Genomic DNA, 20,891 nt, shown 5'->3' with positions numbered 1-20,891 from the left:
ACATAATACCAGAACCAGGGGACATCCACTAAAATTGAGTGTTGGGCGGGTTAGGACAGACAAAAGAAAATATTTCTTTACTCAGCGTGTGGTCAGTCTGTGGAACTCCTTGCCACAGGATGTGGTGCTGGCATCTAGCCTAGACGCCTTTAAAAGGGGATTGGACAAGCTTCTGGAGGAAAAATCCGTTACGGGGTACAAGCCATGATGTGTAGGCGCAACCTCCTGATTTTAGAAATGGGTTATGTCAGAATGCCAGATGCAAGGGAGGGCACCAGGATGAGGTCTCTTGTTATCTGGTGTGCTCCCTGGGGCATTTGGTGGGCCGCTGTGAGATACAGGGAGCTGGACTAGATGGGCCTATGGCCTGATCCAGTGGGGCTGTTCTTATGTTTGCCCAAAATAGACAAAACAAATCATATTGTAGACACATTCTTACTACATGACATCACTTGTTTACTGGCATTTACTGGAGTTTATTTCTTTCATCCTAAGGTTAGGCGTAGATTGTTATATAGCGATTCAGGTTTCATATGAAACTTTCTTTGATATTTATCTGTCTATCTGAAATATTTACAATGTTCACAGTTAGCATACAAGAATTACGAATCTTTTTAGGAGGAAAAATTGTAATTGGATCTGGTAAAACTGTCCTTGGGCTGTGCTTGTTCAGACTACAGGTAGGGCACAGCAAAACTGAAGGCTCTACCACAGCGATTCCCAAAATCCTACTTGCACTATGGGACTGTGGTGGTTACTATTATTATTAACAACTTTATTTTTACCCCGCCCTTCTCCCTGGAGGGACTCAAGGCGGCTATCAGTATTAGTATTCGAGGGGACGGGGAGCCTCTGACAGCACCTCAGCAACCTTGCTGCTGACAGGAGCAAGTGTTTTGTAAAACTTACCTGGGGGGTTGTGCTGGCCTCCAAGAGGCTTCCACCCCTCTTGGCAGGCCTCCCTGCTACTCCAAATAGCTCAGATCGACAATTGTCCTGGACTCTCCCTTAGGCCAGAGAGACCCAGCAGGTTAAGTTAAAAAAACCGTTGCTCCTGGTAGTGCCACAATCTCTGAGGTGCCATTGGGGTACCCATTTCTGGGCTACTCACCTTAAAGGGGAATGGCCCTCTTCCAGATCCCCTACTGGGTTGTGACCCACCAGTTTGGGAACCACTGCTCTACCATATAAAACACTGAAAGCTGTCTCAAACTCTGACTTGGAGTTTGAAAGCTGAATCCCCACTCCAACTTGGTTCTTACTTCATCTTGGTACTTTTTAGTTCTTTTTCATTATCTCGACTGGGTTCTTTTTTTTTTTTTTTTAAAGAAGCATCCCCCTGACCCCTCATCACTTTTCCCCCCTGATTTGTATTTTGTTTGACTTCTCCCCTACGCTGCATTCCATTAGCTTTGTCACAAGTTGCTTCAGTTGAAAATAATGAAAAAATTTTTGTTCATTCTTCTACCTGCAAGTAACACTCATCATTCTGAACTTTCTACACTTTCCACACACTGACTATTGTATTCCTCCAAGCGCTAAAGACTGAAGTTACTAGAGCAGAACTTAAGCTTACTCTTCCCCAGAACTATTCACTTACATTCCTCTTTGCTCGGTGAAGTTACATTCAGTTCTGTCAAAAGCTGCTGGTTGGAGTTAACAGTCTGCGTAGATAGGGAGGTATTACTGTTGTCGCTATTTGTTTCTCCAGAGAACAAATCCGATTGGCTGTTGCTTGTGCTGGGAGTGGACTCATCATCTGGTTGCTTCTTTTGAAAATCTAGAAAGACACAAAATTGGGGAAATGGGGTGCTTGAAGCAATTACAGGGCCACAAAATATAGTACTGATCAATATGTAGAATACATACTATAGGGGAAATATTCAATACATGTTTTATTTACTGGATAATGCAAACATCTCAATAATACCTGGTATAAAAACGTTATCTTCTCAGTATGAAGAAACTGATTGAATATACCAGTGGTTCTTACACATTTATTATCAGGATCCACTTTTTAGATGAGAATCTGTCAGGACCCACCGGAAGTGACATCATTAAGAAGGAAAATTTTTTAACAATCTTAGGCTGCAATCCTACCACACTTACCCAGGAGCAAGTCCCATTTACTATCATTGTTAAAAGCATATACAGAGTAGCTTGTTAAAAGTACAGGTCTGTAACATTTCCCCAAATGCAGTCACATACCATGGTAGCATCAAGTCTACTATATTAAAAAAAAATTGAAATGGATGGGGACCCACCTGAAATTGGTTCGCGACCCACCTAGAAGGTCCCGACCCACAGTTTGAGAAACACTGCTCTAAGTTTTCCTATAAATCTGGAAGATGCATAGGCATGAAATTTGTCAAACCCATAAAATTCATGAAGACTGCTTTTAAATGCCTTTGGTATTAGAAGTAATGCTTAACTCATGTTTTGTGCATGGACATAAGTAATGTAGGAGGATGGTGCTGTGTGTATATGTGTAAAAACCATTATGTTCTTAAGCAGAACTAATGTCTAAATATATGCTGAAAATAAGTTGCATATGAAGAAAGCCAGTAAAGAGGCTTAAGCACTGGTGTAACAGATCTCAGCAGCTCTTAAACAAAGACTCCTAGATACTGGTATCTAACCAATCAAATCTGCTCGCCCCTATATTTACAGCTTCCTATTAAATATGTGCATAAGGCTGATTATTTTTTTTTAATGCTCTAACAAGTGCAGAGCCTTTTCTCTCGCAAGAAGGAATGTTTTACCTTCAAAAGTACTATATGACAGGTTTAGAAGAATTCCACTGGAGGCACGAACATGTGGATGCTCAATGAGTATAGCTGAATCTTTACATCATATGATCCTGCACTGCCCCCTCTATAAAGATCTTCACCACGTATATTTAAAGGAACTCCTCAAAAAGGAGGAGGATTGGGCTGATCAAGAAAAAATTCGGTTTCTTCTTGCAGGTGTAAATATTGAATTAACTGTGAAAGTGGCAATCTTTTTGAAACTAGTCATTAAGAGAAGGACAGTACATTCTACTGTAACTGTTACCTAAGGTAGTTGAGGACTTTTAATCTGTTTTTTTTAAGTCATATTTTTTGTATCTTTATGCCAATAAAGGTATTCTGAATCGGAATCTACTAGATGCACCCCTCCTTGGGATGCTGTCATCTTGTCTATTAATCTGGATCACTCATGTGACTGTTAAAAGAAGAGGGAAATGCAGAAACGAAGAATAAATGGGACCAAAGTAGAGGTGGGGGGGGGGGAAGACAGCAAACAAAATTTTAAAAAAGATTAACATTCTAACAATTTTGGGGTTTTTTTCCCCCCCGAAGAGATACAATAGTTTTGCAGCACCTCAAACACTAAACAATTTTTAGAAAATAATGTTCAATGCCTAAAGTACTACTACCTAATTATCCACAGACTTTTTCACCTGTGCCCTTTAAATTGAAAGAAAAAAGTCATTTAACAATAGTTTCCTTAATGCGAGAGAGGGAAGCCAGCTGACAATTCAGTCATTCTCTCTCCAGGCACTTAGAACAGTGACTCCTCCCGTCCACCTGAGTGATTTTACCTCCTCCATTCTTTCCCCACCACTGCGGGTCCTGGTCAAGGGAGGAATTGCTGCTTAGGAGTGAAGCCCTTCTAAGCGTCTGGTGAGAGACGAATTGTCTACTTGACGCATTACAAAGGTCAGCAAGGCTGCTTTCAAATCGCTGAGCCAAGGGTCACTGTTTTTAAAATGAATTTGCTTTAATGCAATTTTTCCCATTCACGTGAGTTCTGGGAACAGCTCAACTGGTACTTTTAATCCAAAATAACATGCACAACAACGCCCAGAGTCACTTCAGTTATTCTATCAAAAGTTTTAGTAAACGTATTCCTCAGAAGCTTGTAGTAGATCATCCTTTGATAGAATTATACTAGAAACTTTGTACCTTCTATGAAGTCTGTCAACCACAGCAGTGCCTATCTAAGCCAATGTTTCCACAGTGTTTTGTTCCTAAGCACAGCCCCAAATACTCTTAGTAATATACTTCCCATAAATGCAAGTGCAAAATACTGGAGTTAGCACATTGGATCCCATATAAAAGAATGAGTAAATAAAATAAAATATGCCAATCTAGGGCAATTTTTATCTTAATGGCTAATGGGACATCCTTGAAACCCTCATGGGTAGGCTACTTGGACAGATCTTTGGACATTTTAGAGTGGCTTGATTTTGTTCGCGTTTTCAGTTATGGAAGTTAAAAGTATGGCCAAATATTTCACCAAGGAGTTTGTAAGATCATGATTTAAGTATCCTGTTTAACCTCTATTAATTCTGTTTTGTTTAGATTTATTATAATTTTGGAACCTGCCTTTCCTTTTAGATATCACTGACTTAGGGGGATTTCACTACAGGCATACAAGTTTGGTTTCAGTTTTTATTTAACTACAAAGTTCAGCATTATTATCTCAATACTAGCAGTGAGGGAGTATGCACGAACACAGCTGGCACCTTTGCCTGTAGCCTTCTCCTAAAGTGAGATTATGAGAGACCACAATATTTACTAACATTATTCTAGTTTATAAACTGTGAACCAATACGGAATTTAACCAATTTACAAAATCACAGTTCAGGGTGGTTTAGGTTTCTGTGTGGAAAGCATCAACTGCTTTTTATTGCCAGGTGATAGCAATAGCTTGGCTACTATTGTCAAACCATTGCCTAACTGGGCAAAGAGATACTATGAACACTTCAAAAAGCTTGAAATCAGAAGAATTTTTGTGGTGTGAATTGCATTACAACCTTTTCCAGATGTGTACCAAGGATTGCCTTCTTCTATTCAAGATTTATGTCAAAGATAAGTGACCTAAGCTTCAATTTTATTTCACTCCTACATTCTAAGAATCAGCAATAAATTGTGAAATGATGCATTTAACTGGAGCTTATGAAGCTCACATTGCTAACAATACAGGCTGTTTTTCAAAATTGCAGGATCTTAAATTCAAAAAAATTCTATTTAAATATTCAAACCTCAACATGAACAATGCAGGGTCAAACAAGAACAAGGGAAGAACCAAAGGATACGCCACCATTAAAAAAACTTGTTGGAATATAGATGCACATCCCAGCATACAAATTAATTTGCTCTACACTTTGCAATTGTTTTCATTATTTTAAAATGAAAGATGCAAATTATGCAATGAATTGAATATGCATTATATTATGTTTCACCCTGTCTTACAAAAAACTGCTACTTTGTAAATAAGTGGATCAGAAACCAGCATCCCTTTTTCATTTACATCTGCTGTATATACGGGGGGGGGGGGGCAACCCGCAGCACACCATGTGCCACTTATGTAGAGAATCCAAATTCAAAGGCAATATATTTCTGGGTTCCAGAAGGACAGAGAAAGAAACACTGGAGTGTTGTTGCCTATTTGGGGCTTTCCAAAGCCACCTGGCTGACTGCTGCTGAGGCAAGAAATGTGGCCTGATGGACATTTAGTCCAGCCCTGCAGGTGCATTCCTTGCCCTTCTATTCAGCCCAGCCCCCTCTTGCCTGCCCATCTTCCTGTCCTCGAAGATAATCTTAGCTGGGATCTCTTTGTAAATGGTTTTCCCAAAGATGGTAGCTCCACCTAGTTGGGCTACCTGGGCTGTGCTGATCTCGTCAGCCAGCTCTGCACTGCTCCACTCAGCCCCTGAGACCTTCCACAGCCTGCACCAGGCCTTCGTGGGTAAGCAAATGCCCCACCAGTTAGCAGGATGCTGATCTCTAGCATCTGCCCTATTAATCTTCTCTCCTGTCCATCAGCCTTTTCTCACATTTTTCCCCCATTTTCAACCAGAGCAAATCAGAGCAGAAGTAGCTGCATCGAGTGTATCCACTGCAGTGTTAGAAACTTTAGGGTATGCTGCGTGAGGAGTGAAATCGAGCAAACCGTAAACTGCTGTGGTGTTCTCTTTGTCAAGCAAAAATGCTTTTCAAAACAATGTGGCGAATTTGCACATGCAACTCAGAAAGTGTCCATGTGCCACTGGTGGCACATGTGCCACAGGTTGGCCACCCTTGGTATATATTAGTAATTTTACAAAACATCCCCCAAAAGAGCCTGCACAGAATGTTTCCATAAGCAATTTAAGAATGCAGCAATAACCATCACGCCATCCTTTCAGTACACAGTATTTGACAGAGCAATGTCTTGGCTTCTATTCATGTGCTGTCTGTAGATGTTTTCTACATACAGATGTTTAAAATGCTGATGGGGTTACTTTTGCTTAACAGTGGAACACACTAGCATTCAACTGTCATCCATGCTCACAAGTGTTAAATTAACTGAATTTTTTTCTAATTTTCTCATTCATGTAATACAGAGGTGCCCAAACCCCGGCCCTGGGACCACTTGCGGCCCTCAAGGACTCCTAATTTGGCCCTCAGGATGCCCCCAGTCTCCAATGAACCTCTTGCCCTCTGGAGACTTGCTGGAGCCCACGCTGGCCTGATGCAACTGCTCTCAGAGTGACGGCCAACAGTTCAACCTCTTGCGTGAGCTGTGGGCTCCCTGCACTGCTTGCTGTTTCACATCTGTGATGGAGCAACAGCAGCAAAGGAAAGGCTGGGCATGCTTTGTGCAAGGCCTTTTATAGGCTTTGAGCTATTGCAAGACCCTCATTCATTCATATAAGTTCCACCTCTAATATATTCATTTATGTAGATTTATTCAAATTTGAAATGTAAATTAATTCTTTTTTCCTGCCCCCGACACAGTGTCAGAGAGATGATGTGGCCCTCCTGCCAAAAAGTTGGGACACTCCTGATGTAATATAAATAGAAGATTTACACAACATTTAAACCAGAATTTTACAGGTTAAATTGACATAGTTTCATCCCAAGTCAGCAAATCATAGAAACTGAATTCTAGATCTTGTTTATATAAGAACCATTTTTACTGAAATGGTATTTGAAGATGGATCAGCAGCATTCAGTTCACAGCACATTGAAAAGTTCAAAACAGAAAAGCCCTACTGAACCAAGCCAAAGGCCCATCTAATACAGCATCCCATTATGCTCAGTGACGCACCAGCTGCCTCTGAAACATGTGCAGCTCCCAGCACCCAGCTTGTAAATCTGACATGGCTTAAGATGCACAAGCCCCTCCTGGAATGAGCAAAGCATTTCAAATCAGTGCTTGGATTAAAAAGCTTGCATGGAAGACTGGGCAGGTAAGGCGTGTGTGGGTTATTGGGTGTTGGGGCACCAGCAGCACAGAGAGCATCACTAGTGGGTTTTCACAGGCAGCTCAATAACTTTGGCTGGCCCTGCCTTTTCTTTACAGGCAGCTTGAGGAGGGGAAGAAGGAATAGCTTTTCTCCCTAAGAATTTTTGTTCTATTTGCATGCACATGCACAGGTGGTTTGTCTTCACATCAGCCTGTGCATGATTTGAGCAATAAGAAATGTGGTCCTCCTGCATGAGCCAGCATAATTCTCACTCTTCTCATGCTACCTCAAGCCAGTACTTGGGACAGCAAATCAGCAGCAAGGCCACTTCCAGGATGTTTCAGTGTTCCTTTTATCTGGATGCTGCCATGTAACTATGATCTCCCCCCACTTCCATTCCAAACATAGACACCAGAGAAAAATCACAAAAGTGGGTAAAATGCCTTCACAGAATCCAAACCCTTAACTGAGTAGCAAGAGCTTTCTTAAATCCTTCTCCTTAACTCTGTGTGTGGGGCGGGAGGGGGGGGAAGGAGAGACAGGCTGCAGTTGCTCAAAGAAAAGGGACTGGCACTCTTGTCTTTTTCTTATGCTAGTATCTTTATAATCAGGGCCAACTCAGCAATCTGTTAACTGACATGGCTATGCGGAGAGGTTGCAAACCGACAAGAGGTCTCAGGGGTGTCCCGAGCCCCATTCCTGCCTGGCACCTACTACATTACTTCATCAAGTGCCTTGAGTGAAAGGATAATCACGGCAGCAGCAGAAATTAGAAGAACTTCATAAATATAATGAAAGCCACAAGTTGGCAGCAACTTAGAAATTGAGTAGGAGAAGAGAACCTCTAGATGCAAAAGATCTCTAAGCAGGCTTAAATATCTGATGGATCCAAAATTTAATTATGCTACTTATTTATTGCGGACACTTCAATCAGCAAGCATGCAGGATTTTATATTGTTTTAATTAAAAACAACTATTAATTAGTATACTACTAGCATCTTCATATCCTCCTTGATGCGCCCTTTCAAATGTCTAGAGAACCCTAAAAAGTAAGAACATGTCTTATTTTTAAATTAATTTTTCTAGACGAAACTGCAAAGTCCCAATTAAAGTGCTGCCTTATTTTCTGTCAATGAGATTCACTTGGAATTCAAAACACTTTCAAAATGTTTGTCTCAAAAAGAAAAGGACAAAAGATTTCAAAATGGAACCTAACTGATATGTTGAATTAAATTGTTCAGAAAAAAGAGGGTGGGGTAACAAGTCACCAACTACCAGTGGTCCTCAGACTGGTGGGTCAAAACTCATCAGATCATATAAAGCTCCCCCTGTTCATTTAAGGGGCAGGGGAGGCAGTGACATGTTCCCCAGGATCACGGCTCTAAGAGGGGCGGGGGTGCTTTTACTTACTGTAGGCAGAAGCAAGGAGCAGGAGGTGTGGGGAGTCCCTTGCAGCCCTCCGAAAGGCTCTCCAAGTGTTAGAATGCTGAGAAACAGCACATGCAAACCACTTCTGGTTTGTGCAGGCTGTTTCTCAACATTCTAGTACTCGGGGAGCCTTGTGGAGGGCTACGCAGGGCTCCCCACACCTCATGCTCCTTGTTTCTGCTCACAGTAGATAAAAGCACCCCCCTTGCCACCCTGAGTGATGTGATCCTGGGGATTGCATCGCTGCCCTTGCCCCTCCCCTGCAAAGACTTAGGGAATAACGCTCCCTAAAAGTTTGAGAACCGTTATCCTAGACTGTTCTCCTGCACTGAAAAGATATTTGACTGGTATTTCCAGAACATGTGGCATTCATTATAAGTGACTGAAAATTTTTAGGCAAATTTTTAAGGGCTACTTAGCATTAGATAAGATACAAGATAAGAAGCCTGAGGCATTTCTACACACTAGATGCAGTAGTTAATTGTGTAGTGAGTACAAACAGTTATAGAGCTTACTATGGAAAAGAAACTATAGACTGGCATATCAAATGCAGAATAAATAATTTGTGAGTAAATTAAAGGGCAAATTATCCTCATAGACGGAGCTAAATTACTACTTTAAGCTACTGGCTGTCTCAAGCATGCTGTTTTAATTACCTGATAGAAACATTAAGTGCTCCTGCAGACTGCTCCTGAGAGCAGTGTAAACAGAACACTGTCAGAAGAATCCAAGAAAAGAAAATAAAGAAAATACTGAAAAATAACTAGCTATTTCAAAACAAGGTGCTATTACAGGCTTAGAAGAAAAGAGTACTGTACAGTACTACACATCAGCCAATTGTGTTCAAAAGCAGCTGGAAACAATTTTAAGTAGAATGTGATAAAGAATTGTACTGTAAAGTTATTACAAACCAGCAGAATGTAAACTATGTAAGATCTCTCTTCATTGACTGCCCACTTTCTGAAGCCATCAAGCTTCGGAGCATAATGGGTGTCCCCAATTCTGAACACTACAAAACTGTACAGGAGTATTTAGCTCAGGGGGTATCCCTATAGGCCAGTGGTTCCCAAACATTTTAGTACCAGGATCCACTTTTTAAATCAACAATCTATTGGGATCCACTTAGTTTTACAGCACTTTAAAAAGAGTTTCACTTTACCAGCCACTGAAGCCTCTGTTTCTATTCTTTTTACTACAGTGGGGGGAGTACTTTCTGGAGTGTTTGTTGAGCTCCAAGTTCATTGGATTGGGACCATTCTGGTGGCCTTGCATTCCTCTTTGTCTAGTGTTTGATAAGAGCTGAGGCATAGTTGCCTACTCATGAGTAAGCACACATGTGGTTCAGTTTCTCTTTCAATAGGGAATATTTTCAATACATTTTCTGTGACAGCTATCTTGTTAGTTTTGCAACCCACCAAAAATTGGGTCGCAATCCACTAGTGGGTCCTGACCCACAGTTTGGGAACCACTGCATTTCACTCAACTTGTGGTTATATTTTTTAGCAGGAAATTACCCTGAGGTAGTGTTTCTCAAACTATGGATTGGGACTCACTAGGTGGGTCGCAAGCCAATTTTAGGTGGGTTCCCATTTATTTCAATATTCCATTTTTAATATATCAGGCTTGATGCTACCATGGCATGTGACTGCATTTGGGGAAATGTTACACATCTGTACTTTTAACATGCATCTATGTATTTACTTTCAACAATGATAGTAAATTGAACTTACTCCTAGGTCAGTGTGGATAGGATTCCAGCCTGGGATTGTTAAAAATTTTCCTGCTTGATGATGTCACTTCCAGTTATGACCACTTCTGGTGGGTCCTGACAGATTCTCATTCTAAAAAGTGGACCCTGGTGTTAAAAGTTTGAGAACCAGTGCCCAAAGGGGGAAAAATGCACAGCAGAAAACTGTGGAAAGCTCAGCTAATAAAGTTATCTTAGTGCACCTTTATAACAATTACGAATTTCAGCAGTAAAAATGCAAATAGTTTGGAGTCAGAACTTAAGGAACAGGTGAGTGTGAATGGGATAGTAGTGAGTCAGCAACTTGTAAATCATGAAGTTTGTTTAGGAAAAACCTATTCCAACCTTTGTCATGATGCAGGAGTCTTATATCTAAACTATCCCTGACCATGGCCCATTCTTCAGTGAGGAAGAAATTGTACGGTTTTGGAAAGAAGTGAGTACAATAGGCATACTTTGAATGACCTGTATGTTATACATAGCACACTCAATGAAAACCAATTATCAGTAAAGAAATGTAAAGTTCACATTACTCAGTGTTAAGTTGTTGCTGATGAGACAAGGCCATGAAGCCACTCATGCTAACAGAACAAATGTTTAATGAAGCAAATGTTATGCCATGCTATGAGTATATGTAGCCATTATGCTGAAACTAATCATTTATGTTTACTTATGTTAATGCTATGTTTAATTAGTTTAATATTCCATGTTCACATGCTTAGCAGTTTAATAGGAGAAAATGAAGTTTGGATCCATTTTGTTTCTCTGTCTCTGCCTCGAACTGACAGTTTTGCTGAGATGGCAGAGGAATGTGCTTTTGGCAGCCTGCGAGAGAGATAAGGCACTGTCTCTGAAGAGGGAGTCAGGGACACACATACTCCCCTTTCCTGGGCCCCCAACCTATCTAAGCTGAAACTGAACAGAGAACATTTTAGATTCTAAGACATAAGTCAGACAGACTTTCCTGTTATTCTATTAGTTCCTTTTTTTTTTAACCAAAATACAGTCTTGAATGCATATATTAAAGACTGGGAGGGGCTAATAAACCAGAGTTTCATATCAAAGGATCACAAAGTTAGCATGTAAGCCAAATGATGCTTCAATATTTTAATAGTTATTGCTTAGAAGTGTAAATTAATGTGAGTAGCATCAGAAGTGAATTTTAGCTGTTAAAAATAGTTTGATTAAAGCATAAAATACACAGAATAAGTGGAAGCCAGTAAATTAAAAGCCACAAGTGATTCAGAATGCAACCTTGAAAAGGGAGATGTATGGCAAAGTTAATTAGAAGAATCTGACAAGAAACACTGGAAAGTGGTATGAGGTTACTCCTCAGATAAGGCTCTTATCTTAGGCAAAAGATACTTTTAATTGGAACCAAGAAGAGTTACAACTCAAAAGGAGAGACGGATTTAGATAGCAAATAAGGGGTAGCCAGGATGTGCCTGCACCAATTAATCAGGAAGCTATATCTCTTGGCACTTGCAATAATAAATTATTGCAATAATAAATTGCAATAAATAAATAATAAATAGAGAGATAGCACTAACATTTTAATGAGGAAGAAGACCTTGACAAAGACAGTAAATCTGTTGCTAATTAAAATAGAGTTTGATAAATACAGACATCAGCAGAAACAGACAGGAACAGATAAGCAGAAATGGACAGGAACAAGATAATATGAGAAAGCCCCTAATTAGCAAAACATTCCTGAGAATCTCTGTCAGAGCCTCTAAGCTGACAGAGAAAGCTGGAATTAAAATAAAGAGAAAAGTCTCTTAAAATCTTTATTTACAATAAGAAATTGGTTTGTCTTGTATTATAATTATACCACTATGCATCACAATAACAAAGTCATATGAAGGGAATTAATAAAGGAAAGATAAAAAAGTTTGGTTTAAACAGAGGTTAGCAGAAATAAACAGACATACCAAAGGCCAGTAATAACTGAGTAAAGAGTGCCACCTAGTGGTTGTTAAAATATATATCTCAATGAATGTTTTTTGCCATATTTGGAACTTGTAACTTGAAACTGACAAATCAAATGTTTGTAAAGTGATCTCTAGCCAATCCTGAGAAAGCCTCCATCTCTGATGTCATAACCCCAGCCAATGACAGTGTGAGATTCTCAGACAAAGAAGCCAAAGTGATATATAAGCAAGAAGTTCACACTGGAACATTGCTTTTCTCTGGAGGCACTGAGATTTCCCACATAGCAATCATTGCTCTCTTCATTTGGACAGGAGTCCCTGAGAAGCCCGTTGCTGGCAACGAAATAAAGCTTGCAGACGATCACCACTCTTGCCTACTGAGTTTGCTTTTGAACTTAGCTGCTGACCTTGCAACATTGTCTTTCCCCAGGCACATACTTTACCACTGAAGTCGTTGGTTCTAAACTACTGAAGAATACAACTTGACAAAGACAGTGAAGTACACAGGGTTCAACTACCACTATCCCCAAACCTTTGCCCTTCATGTACACTATATTGTTGTAGTACTCCAGTTGGAATAGTTATTCTGTTCTTGCATCATTATTATCGGTTTATTTGTTCTGCAGCATCTTTTTTCAAGTTCTTAACTATACAAATGTATAGTAATCACACTCTACATAGTGGTTGCATTGAAAAGAAATCCTGTTCCATAAAATATAACTAAAAGCTCAATTTCACTGATAAGAAGAATCAAACTAAGACTGGGTCTCCCAAAGAATATACACTGTGTCATACAAATTAAGAACAGCAAAATACCCTACCTTTTATGATTTAGTAAAGAATGTTATTTGACGTACATAGACAAAAATTCTTTTTTTTTTTTTTCAAAAAGCATTATTTGGATCCAATTTCAATTCAGATAATTTCAAATGTGTATAAGTTTAAACTGAGACAAAACTCAGCTACTTTCAGATGAGCTGAATGCATCCAGAGGTATGTTTTCCATTAATACAAAGCCACCACCATTCAGTGGAAGGGAAAAGGTACGTTGTGCAGGTTAGACTACTCATCTAGTAGACACACACACACCCGTCAAGGGCAGTAAGCAAAGTTGTCAATAAAGGAAAGAAACTGGTAAGATGTTAGTAACAAAACCATTTTTAATAGGGGTCAGGGCCCCTTGATGAGACTCAGCTCAAATTCACAAGGTAGCATTTATTTTCAGCTATACACTGAATAAAAAGTGCAGATGAAAAAGACAGTGTCTGAAAAGGGTGACTATTCAAAAAAAATTCAACATACACTAGCACATACATGAACTCTTTAAACAGCCAAGTTTATCTCTTAAATGTCTGCTTTATTATTTTTTTAAAATTATGAATAAAGCATTTGATATCAAATAAATTTATAGGAACCTGGCTAACACAAAACAAATACAGTTGCACTTTCAAGAATGCTGCAATTACTTCAAAGAATGAACACAAAATTTAAAAATTTAAGACTCAACTCAGCATGCATGTAGCACAAAGATACAAGTAATGCTATAAATTTTCTTGTACAGCAAGAGGCAAAAAAGGTACAGCAATCACTATAATGTTCAAGTTTTTGAATCTACTTAAGCACATCTGAACTAGTGCATCTCATTGGTACAGCACAGTGGCCATGAGAACAGGGTCCAGACCAACATGCAGTTATTCTGTGGGAAAATACATCTGTGAGTCACTTACATTGGTTTCAACATATGTGGAATTTGTGACCATACATTCACAGCAATCCAAGGCTTCCACAGATATCTTTTTCCAGCACTACCAATCATATCTGGCAGACTTCCTGTGTCTGCCAGTGTCCCAGAACACCTGTCAGCCGAAAGGGGTAGGAGCGTCCCCTTGAAGTTTTGCCCATCTGAGGGCAATAGATGCCCTGCTTTAGCCAATAACAGCAAGATTCATATGCTGTTTGTTTTATGTGCCGGCATTCACAGAGCTGAAGTGCTCATGTGGAAGCTAGATGCCAGCCACACCTTGGGGTTTCTGAGTAAGCAGGTATAGAATTGGGTCCTAAAGCAAGCACCCTCCCATACCCACACTGAGACAAGCAGAAAAAAAAAAAAATTCCCTGCCCCCCCATGTCCCACTACTATTACCACATGGGCTGCAATCCTACATACACTTTCTTAAGAGTAGCCCCACTTAATACAATGGAACTGATTTCTGAGTAGGTATGCATTGGATGATCATGATAGAATTACCTCACTGATGAGAGCCATCCTCTCCTGGTTGGAATGGGGGAGGGGAGACGAGAGGGAAACAGCTAAGAGCAAATGGAGAAGAGAAAGCAAGAAAGGTGTCACCACTGCCTCCTCTCTGCATGGGCTGCCATTCTATACACATTCTCTTAGGATTAACTTCATTGATCATAATTGAACTTGTAGGCATACATGGAGAAATATAAACAGAAAGAACCTCCCCCCTCCTGTGGAAAGAGGATTGAAGTACTATTGGTTTCCTCCTCCTTCTACCTCTTCAGATCCCAAGTAGAAAAACAGAAAGATACTCTGATATTCTGGGGTGAAAGACTCACAGAAGTCTCATGGATAAGGAAACCCATGTGAGTTTTGCTTCCAAATAGATGCTTATTCTGAGGGAAATGCCCATTTCCATACGGGCTTTTGCTAGGCCTGAGCTGCAGATCAGGATTTCCCTGATTTGAATATTTCCTCTGCCATGGAGTAACTAGTTGGCCTTGGGCAATCCATTCCTCCTCAGCAACAACATGGGGATAATATTTAACAGAACTGTTGCAAGGACTTCAAGATAATGCAGTCGTGCCTCAGCATCTGCAGGGGTTCCACTCCCGGAACCCCTGTAGGTGAATAAGCTTGTGGGTCAAGGCATACCAGATCTCTGAACATGATGAGCTGCACTCTGTTCACATCCGGAGGGTGATCTGAGGCCTCCAGAAGGCCTTAGAAAGGCACTTTTGGTTTTTCAGAAAAATACAGAAGTGCCCTTCTAAGACCTTCCAAAGGCCTCAGAACACCCTCCAGATGCGATCACAGCTTAGCTCTGTTTGCATTCAGAGGGTATTAGTTGGGTCAAAGGACCTGCATTGAGTCAAATCTATGGATGCAAAATTCACAGATAACAGGGTCCAAGCTGTACACATGAAACACTGCGCACATTCAAATTATACAACTGCTAAGACAATCCAAAATTACACAGCAACTCACTTGCAAACCTCATGAGCTACAAAAGATTAGAAAAAGAATATAAGCAACATAATTATTGCTTATATTTACATTATTCAAAACGGTCAATGCAAAATACATTTAGACAGTTTATCCCATTTTCAAAAGCTGGAGAAATTCAGTGCAAGTCATAGCCATTCATTCAGACACATAGATTCAATATCACTTTCAGGAATAATACCTAAAGAATGCCCTAAGGGCCTAGATTTCTTTACACAATATAATCAACATTTTGAAAGGGCAGCAATTTGCGAGAATTGAATAGAAAATTGAGTAACCCATCTGCCTAAGAAAGGAAACAAAAATTCCATTTGGCCACCTCAGAGGAGTCTGGCAGCAGTTTTAAATTCCAGTGAGTATAATAAAGGATGTGCACTGGTGTCTCTTCTAAAGTTCACCTATATCTATTCCCTAAGGCAGTGATTTTCAACTTTTTTTCATCTCAAAGCACACTGACAGGCTGCTAAAATTTTCAAGGCATACCATCAGTGTTCTGACAAGTCACACCACACTGCTGGTGGGAGTTTGAATCCCCCAACGCCCCACCAATGATTAATAAATGACCCTTCCCCAAACTCACATGGCACACCTGCGGACCACATGCAATACACCAACGTGCCATGGCACATTGGATGAAAATCGCTGTCCTAAGGAGTTGAACATTCATAGCCTGTGGCCATAGCAGATAATCTTACTCGCTACAAAAACACAAGAAGCGCCAAGTTGAGTAATAATGTAAAAAAAAAATTGAGTGGTAGCCCTCAACGTAGAATTACTGAGACTAATTCCCCCCCCCCCCCAAGTATAGTCCTGCTTATTCAGAATACAGGGTGGTTTATGAGCATGGGCAGTAGGTGACAGTAGAATCCCAAAGAGGAAAAAATAAATTTTTGCTTTCAAAACCATTTATTCCTTTGGCACAATTACTGATTTAGTGGTAATATATCATAACACTTTTGTTTTAGCAAGGTTTTTAATACAACATTGCTATTGATGTATATGATTATTTCTCAACAAAATTTAAAGAATAAAAAAATCACATTTTGTATGCAAAGAATGTTTGATACTATAGTTTAATATTACATTTGTATAAAAACAATTTTCAAGGATGTCAAATACTTTTCAGCTTGTCTACTGATGATTTTTAACTATGAGGTGTTAGATTTAGGTAAAACAGTAGGAGAAACTTCACTGGAAGTTAGAGGTTGGATAAAGATTTGTCAGGAATTCTTTAGGTATGATGATGATCTCAGGGCATGAGATCCCATGATCCAATGAGTGCACTTTTTTCTGTGATCCTGAAAATTTATGCCAGAGAAAAATGTAGCCATAAATATCAGTGATACTTTGCTTCAGAAGAGTCTTAACCCCTCTATTAAGTTCAGTATAAATCTACTAAAGACATTCTGTTGGCAACCTTCAGTCTAGAAAGACTATGGTATCGTGCTCTGAATGGTGGTTCAGCTAATGAGCAATTTTGTTTCATAAGTTTGTATTCCAATCTTCTTGCCTTACAAAGTGAAAGTTGGTCTATCCACTTAATTTTGATGGATGTCTGTTTAAAAGGTTTCTGCATTCCAAATGGTGTCTGCTTAAAGAGAAAAAAAATCCAGCATCCTCTATAAAAGTAAATAGTAACTTGTTTAACAAATTAAGAGCCCAATCCTATTGTTTCCTCTCTCAGATGCAGTAGTGTCAAAATGGCTATCACTGCATCCTGTGGTGGTGGTGGGGGCAGTCCAGGAGGTCCCCTCTGGGTTAGGGAACAATCATCCTCCTACCTGAGAGTAAAATTCGGTAGAATGGAGGTGTGTGTGTGCGCATCCGTTCTGACCTGCACTAGCAAAATAGCAGGTGCAGATACACATGGACCTGCAAAAGGGATCTGTTCCAGGTTAAGGGTTATACTTTGGCAGCCACTGCTGCCTTCAAACCTGCCCCCTTCCTTGACCTGGTCTGCCCAACCCTGCTGCTGTCTGGATGCACTGAACCTATCTCGGAGAGTAAGGCCAGCCTGCTAATTAGACCCAGTGAAGTGTATTGGCCAGAGTGGCCAACAGCTCACATATCAGCCCAGCTCCTTGCATGAATTTTAAGAAAGTAGAGAGAATGGGATAAGAAAAGACCCACCAGCTCTGAAGTCCTCTGTTCTCCTCCGTCAAATTTTATGTCTCCTTCCCCCACCCTCTCTACCTTTTGACATGACAGAGAGTGGGAAGAAAAGAATGAAAACGATAGCGATGGCAAAAAGGGTAAGTAGGAGGGGGTGTAGGAGTGATTGGAACTAAATATGTATGTCATTGGAAAAGACAGCAAAGGGTTGAATATATACTGGTAATATATTTTGATGCTGAAAATTACTGAATTAAACAGACAAGATACAGTTATGACAAAATAACTGACAACTTTCAATATGCAGCAGCTTTGTTTTCCACACATATTGTCACAGACCGCTTGAATGAAACCAATGCTAAAGGTACAGTGAAATCGTTGTTTTTATAAAAGACTAGCTCTCAAAGGAACTCTTACAAAGCAAAAATTCCAAACACTGCTTATGTTCTCTTGAAAGCTAATGACACAGAAAAATTTTTTTATTAAACTGAATCCCAGAAGTAGGGAATGACAATATCCAGCAACACCACCATGTATGAAAATACACTAAGATGCAAAAGGGTTTGTACTTTTGGACTTGGGCAGCATATTTCAGAGGAAATAACCATAGCCAAATACCCATATTTAAAAAAAAAAAGGAAAAAGCCTCAACCCTCAGCAGTATTTTCTTTACCCTTGCACCTCTGAAATAAGCACACCAGACAAAGGCTTGGGATAAACGGTTACTTTTATTAATAAAAACCATAAAATCTGTAGCAGGATAAACTAACTAAATCACTCCCAATGTGTGGGCAACTATGTTGGGGGAAGCAGTGCTAACTGTCTGCCTCCCCTGGGCTACACAGGCATCACATTGTGGCTCCAAGTCATCTTCGGTCTTGGACCAAGAAGCCACCAACCCCAAGGAGTTGAGGCAGTGGCAGAGCAGAGACCCCATAGGTCATGCCCACTGGTGATCTCTGCTTGCTCCAACCCGGAGGCTTGCCAGCCAGCCTCAGCGACCCGGACAAGTATCGTCTGAGTGGTCCTGGCTCACCCCCTGACCTTACTGACCTCCCAATGTATCCCAATTCCCTACATTCCGATCTACCCTGCCCGCACAAACCAGCCAAAGTGACCAAAGTCAAGTAGTACAGACAATAAACCAAACACCACAGCAGTCTGGGGTATGTGAAAAAATCACCAGCCATGGTGATGACAAAAAATTCCTACCCAGCCCCCCAATGAGTGACCAGCTATTCTCAGACTGTCTTTAGGCAGGTGAGTAGGGCTCAGGAAAATCAGCGGACTGGAGCCAGAAGGTGAGGAGCCTTCTGGGAGCCCAGCCTGCCCTGCCCCCACAGATAATACAGCCAATAGGCAGCCCCCAATTTCCCGCCTCTGCCTGGAGTACACGGAGTGCCAGGCAAAGGGGGGGGTGACGCATTATGGCGCCTCACCCTCATTCCGGCTATTACACAGGCTGTCTCCAAAAAATGTACACACACTTTAATGAGTTAATTCATGCATACTCCATTGTAGAAAACAGTTAACATTCAAACATCTAAGGGAAACAATTTGAGAACTGTGTGGAACCATCCTAGCACAGCCATTGGTGGATGTTTGCAGATCCCCTAGTCCAGGGGTGTCAAACTCGTTTCATACAGAGCGCCAAAGTTAGCATTCAGGGCACCTGCTGAGGGCCGGAAGTAACATCATTAACCAGCAAGTGACAACATTAAGCAGCTGATGGTCAGAAATCAGCACTTTGTTCTCATTAACTGCAAATGACAGAAGAGAAAATATGCAAATCTTGATCATATTTCAAGATATTCGAGAGCCCAACTTTCACGTGGGCTGCTGTTTCAGCTGTAACACCTCAGCGCTGCTCAGCAGCCGAGAGCCTGAGGGTCGAATAAAAAGCTTCTGGGGGCCACAACCGGCCCCCGGACCTTATGTTTGACACCCCTGCCCTAGTCAATACTGTCAGCAGTGCATAGATTCCAAAGAGAAACATTTGATCTAATTCATCAGTTTTTCTCAAAGTTTTTCTCAAAGTTTTTCCTCTGCTGTACCACTTCACACGGTTCACCTATTTGAAGTACCACTGGAAGTAACTAGCGATGACATCATCACCAGTTACTTTTGGGTTGGGAGGCCAGCGGTGATGCAACAAACACCAGTAAGAGACTCAGGGTGGGCAGGAGGGCTTTTTCAAGTGTACAAAAGCATGCTTTGAAGCTCTGCTTGCCAAACCAAGTTGCCTAGTGCTGATGTGCTGTGTTCCTGGTCTCACTGCCAGGTGGCAAGTATCCAGAAGTCCCACCAGATACCACCTCAAGTACCACTGGTGGTAACCGTACCATTGGATGAAAAACACTGCATTAACTAATTAATTAAGTGGGTCAAGCAACTGCTTCTGTGTACACCACATGCAGTATACGAGTGAATTATAGTATATGTGTGGATTGTAGCATAATAATTTTGATACTATATAATATGTGTACATTTTCTTCAGATGCTCTGTATGACTAATACCTGTAATTAGGATGTATATAATGTGTGAGAAGTGATATTATATAGCTGCATATTAATATATGTGTAGTATAAAGAAAGTGGGTAGGAAATTGCAATGCTTCCAAGGCATACTCCTCATGGGGTCCCTATTGGCTAGGCCACTCAATGGTAAGGGTTCTGGAGAGGTTTTGCACCTACAGTACAATCTCAAAATGTAGCACTTTATTTTTTTCTTCATAATGGTGAACATTCACTTATACAAGACTAATGGAGTACACTCCAGGACACCAGTATGCAAGTTTGGGGTGAGTTTTTTCCCTTCAGCTGTGATTCAAACTGCAATCCATTTACTTCGCCCCACAGAACACAGGAAGTCACTGAAAACTGAGCTAACTACTTGCATAACTTTGCCCTGACTTCTATTGTAATGAAGCTAGAGTGTTGTTCACTCCCCTGGTTTACACTTGCACTACACTCTATACCTGCTCGTTCCCCTGCTCTACACAAGATGCTGGGTGCCAACTGAGGCAGAATCTAGCCTGCTCTGGCCCCACAGAGAAGAAGCGTCAAGCTGCAGCGGTTCCACAGGACTGGCTCCAGTTGCATTGAGAACACTTTGTCTCTAGGACAAGGTTTAAACACCTTGCCCAAGGATAAACTGAATCTTGCAGGAACAGATGCCTTGTCTGTTACACTGCTTTTCTGGCTACA

General features: G+C 40.7%; 1 protein-coding gene across 2 annotated transcripts in view; it reads right to left on the bottom strand.

Annotated features, from left to right (window-relative positions):
- The window catches only part of ZFAND3 (zinc finger AN1-type containing 3), a 184,721-nt gene that overhangs the window by 58,619 nt on the left and 105,211 nt on the right, over positions 1 to 20,891 (bottom strand). For both annotated transcript variants that reach the window (XM_066618640.1, XM_066618639.1), the window contains exon 4: positions 1,601 to 1,780. In XM_066618640.1, the coding sequence (XP_066474737.1) occupies positions 1,601 to 1,780 (180 nt within the window). The remainder of the gene's footprint in view (positions 1 to 1,600; positions 1,781 to 20,891) is intronic.

Source organism: Tiliqua scincoides, chromosome 1 (genome assembly GCF_035046505.1).
Source record: "Tiliqua scincoides isolate rTilSci1 chromosome 1, rTilSci1.hap2, whole genome shotgun sequence".
NCBI lineage: Eukaryota > Metazoa > Chordata > Lepidosauria > Squamata > Scincidae > Tiliqua > Tiliqua scincoides.
The sequence above is the reverse complement of the archived record's forward strand: the minus strand, read 5'-3'. Positions and strand labels throughout refer to the sequence as shown.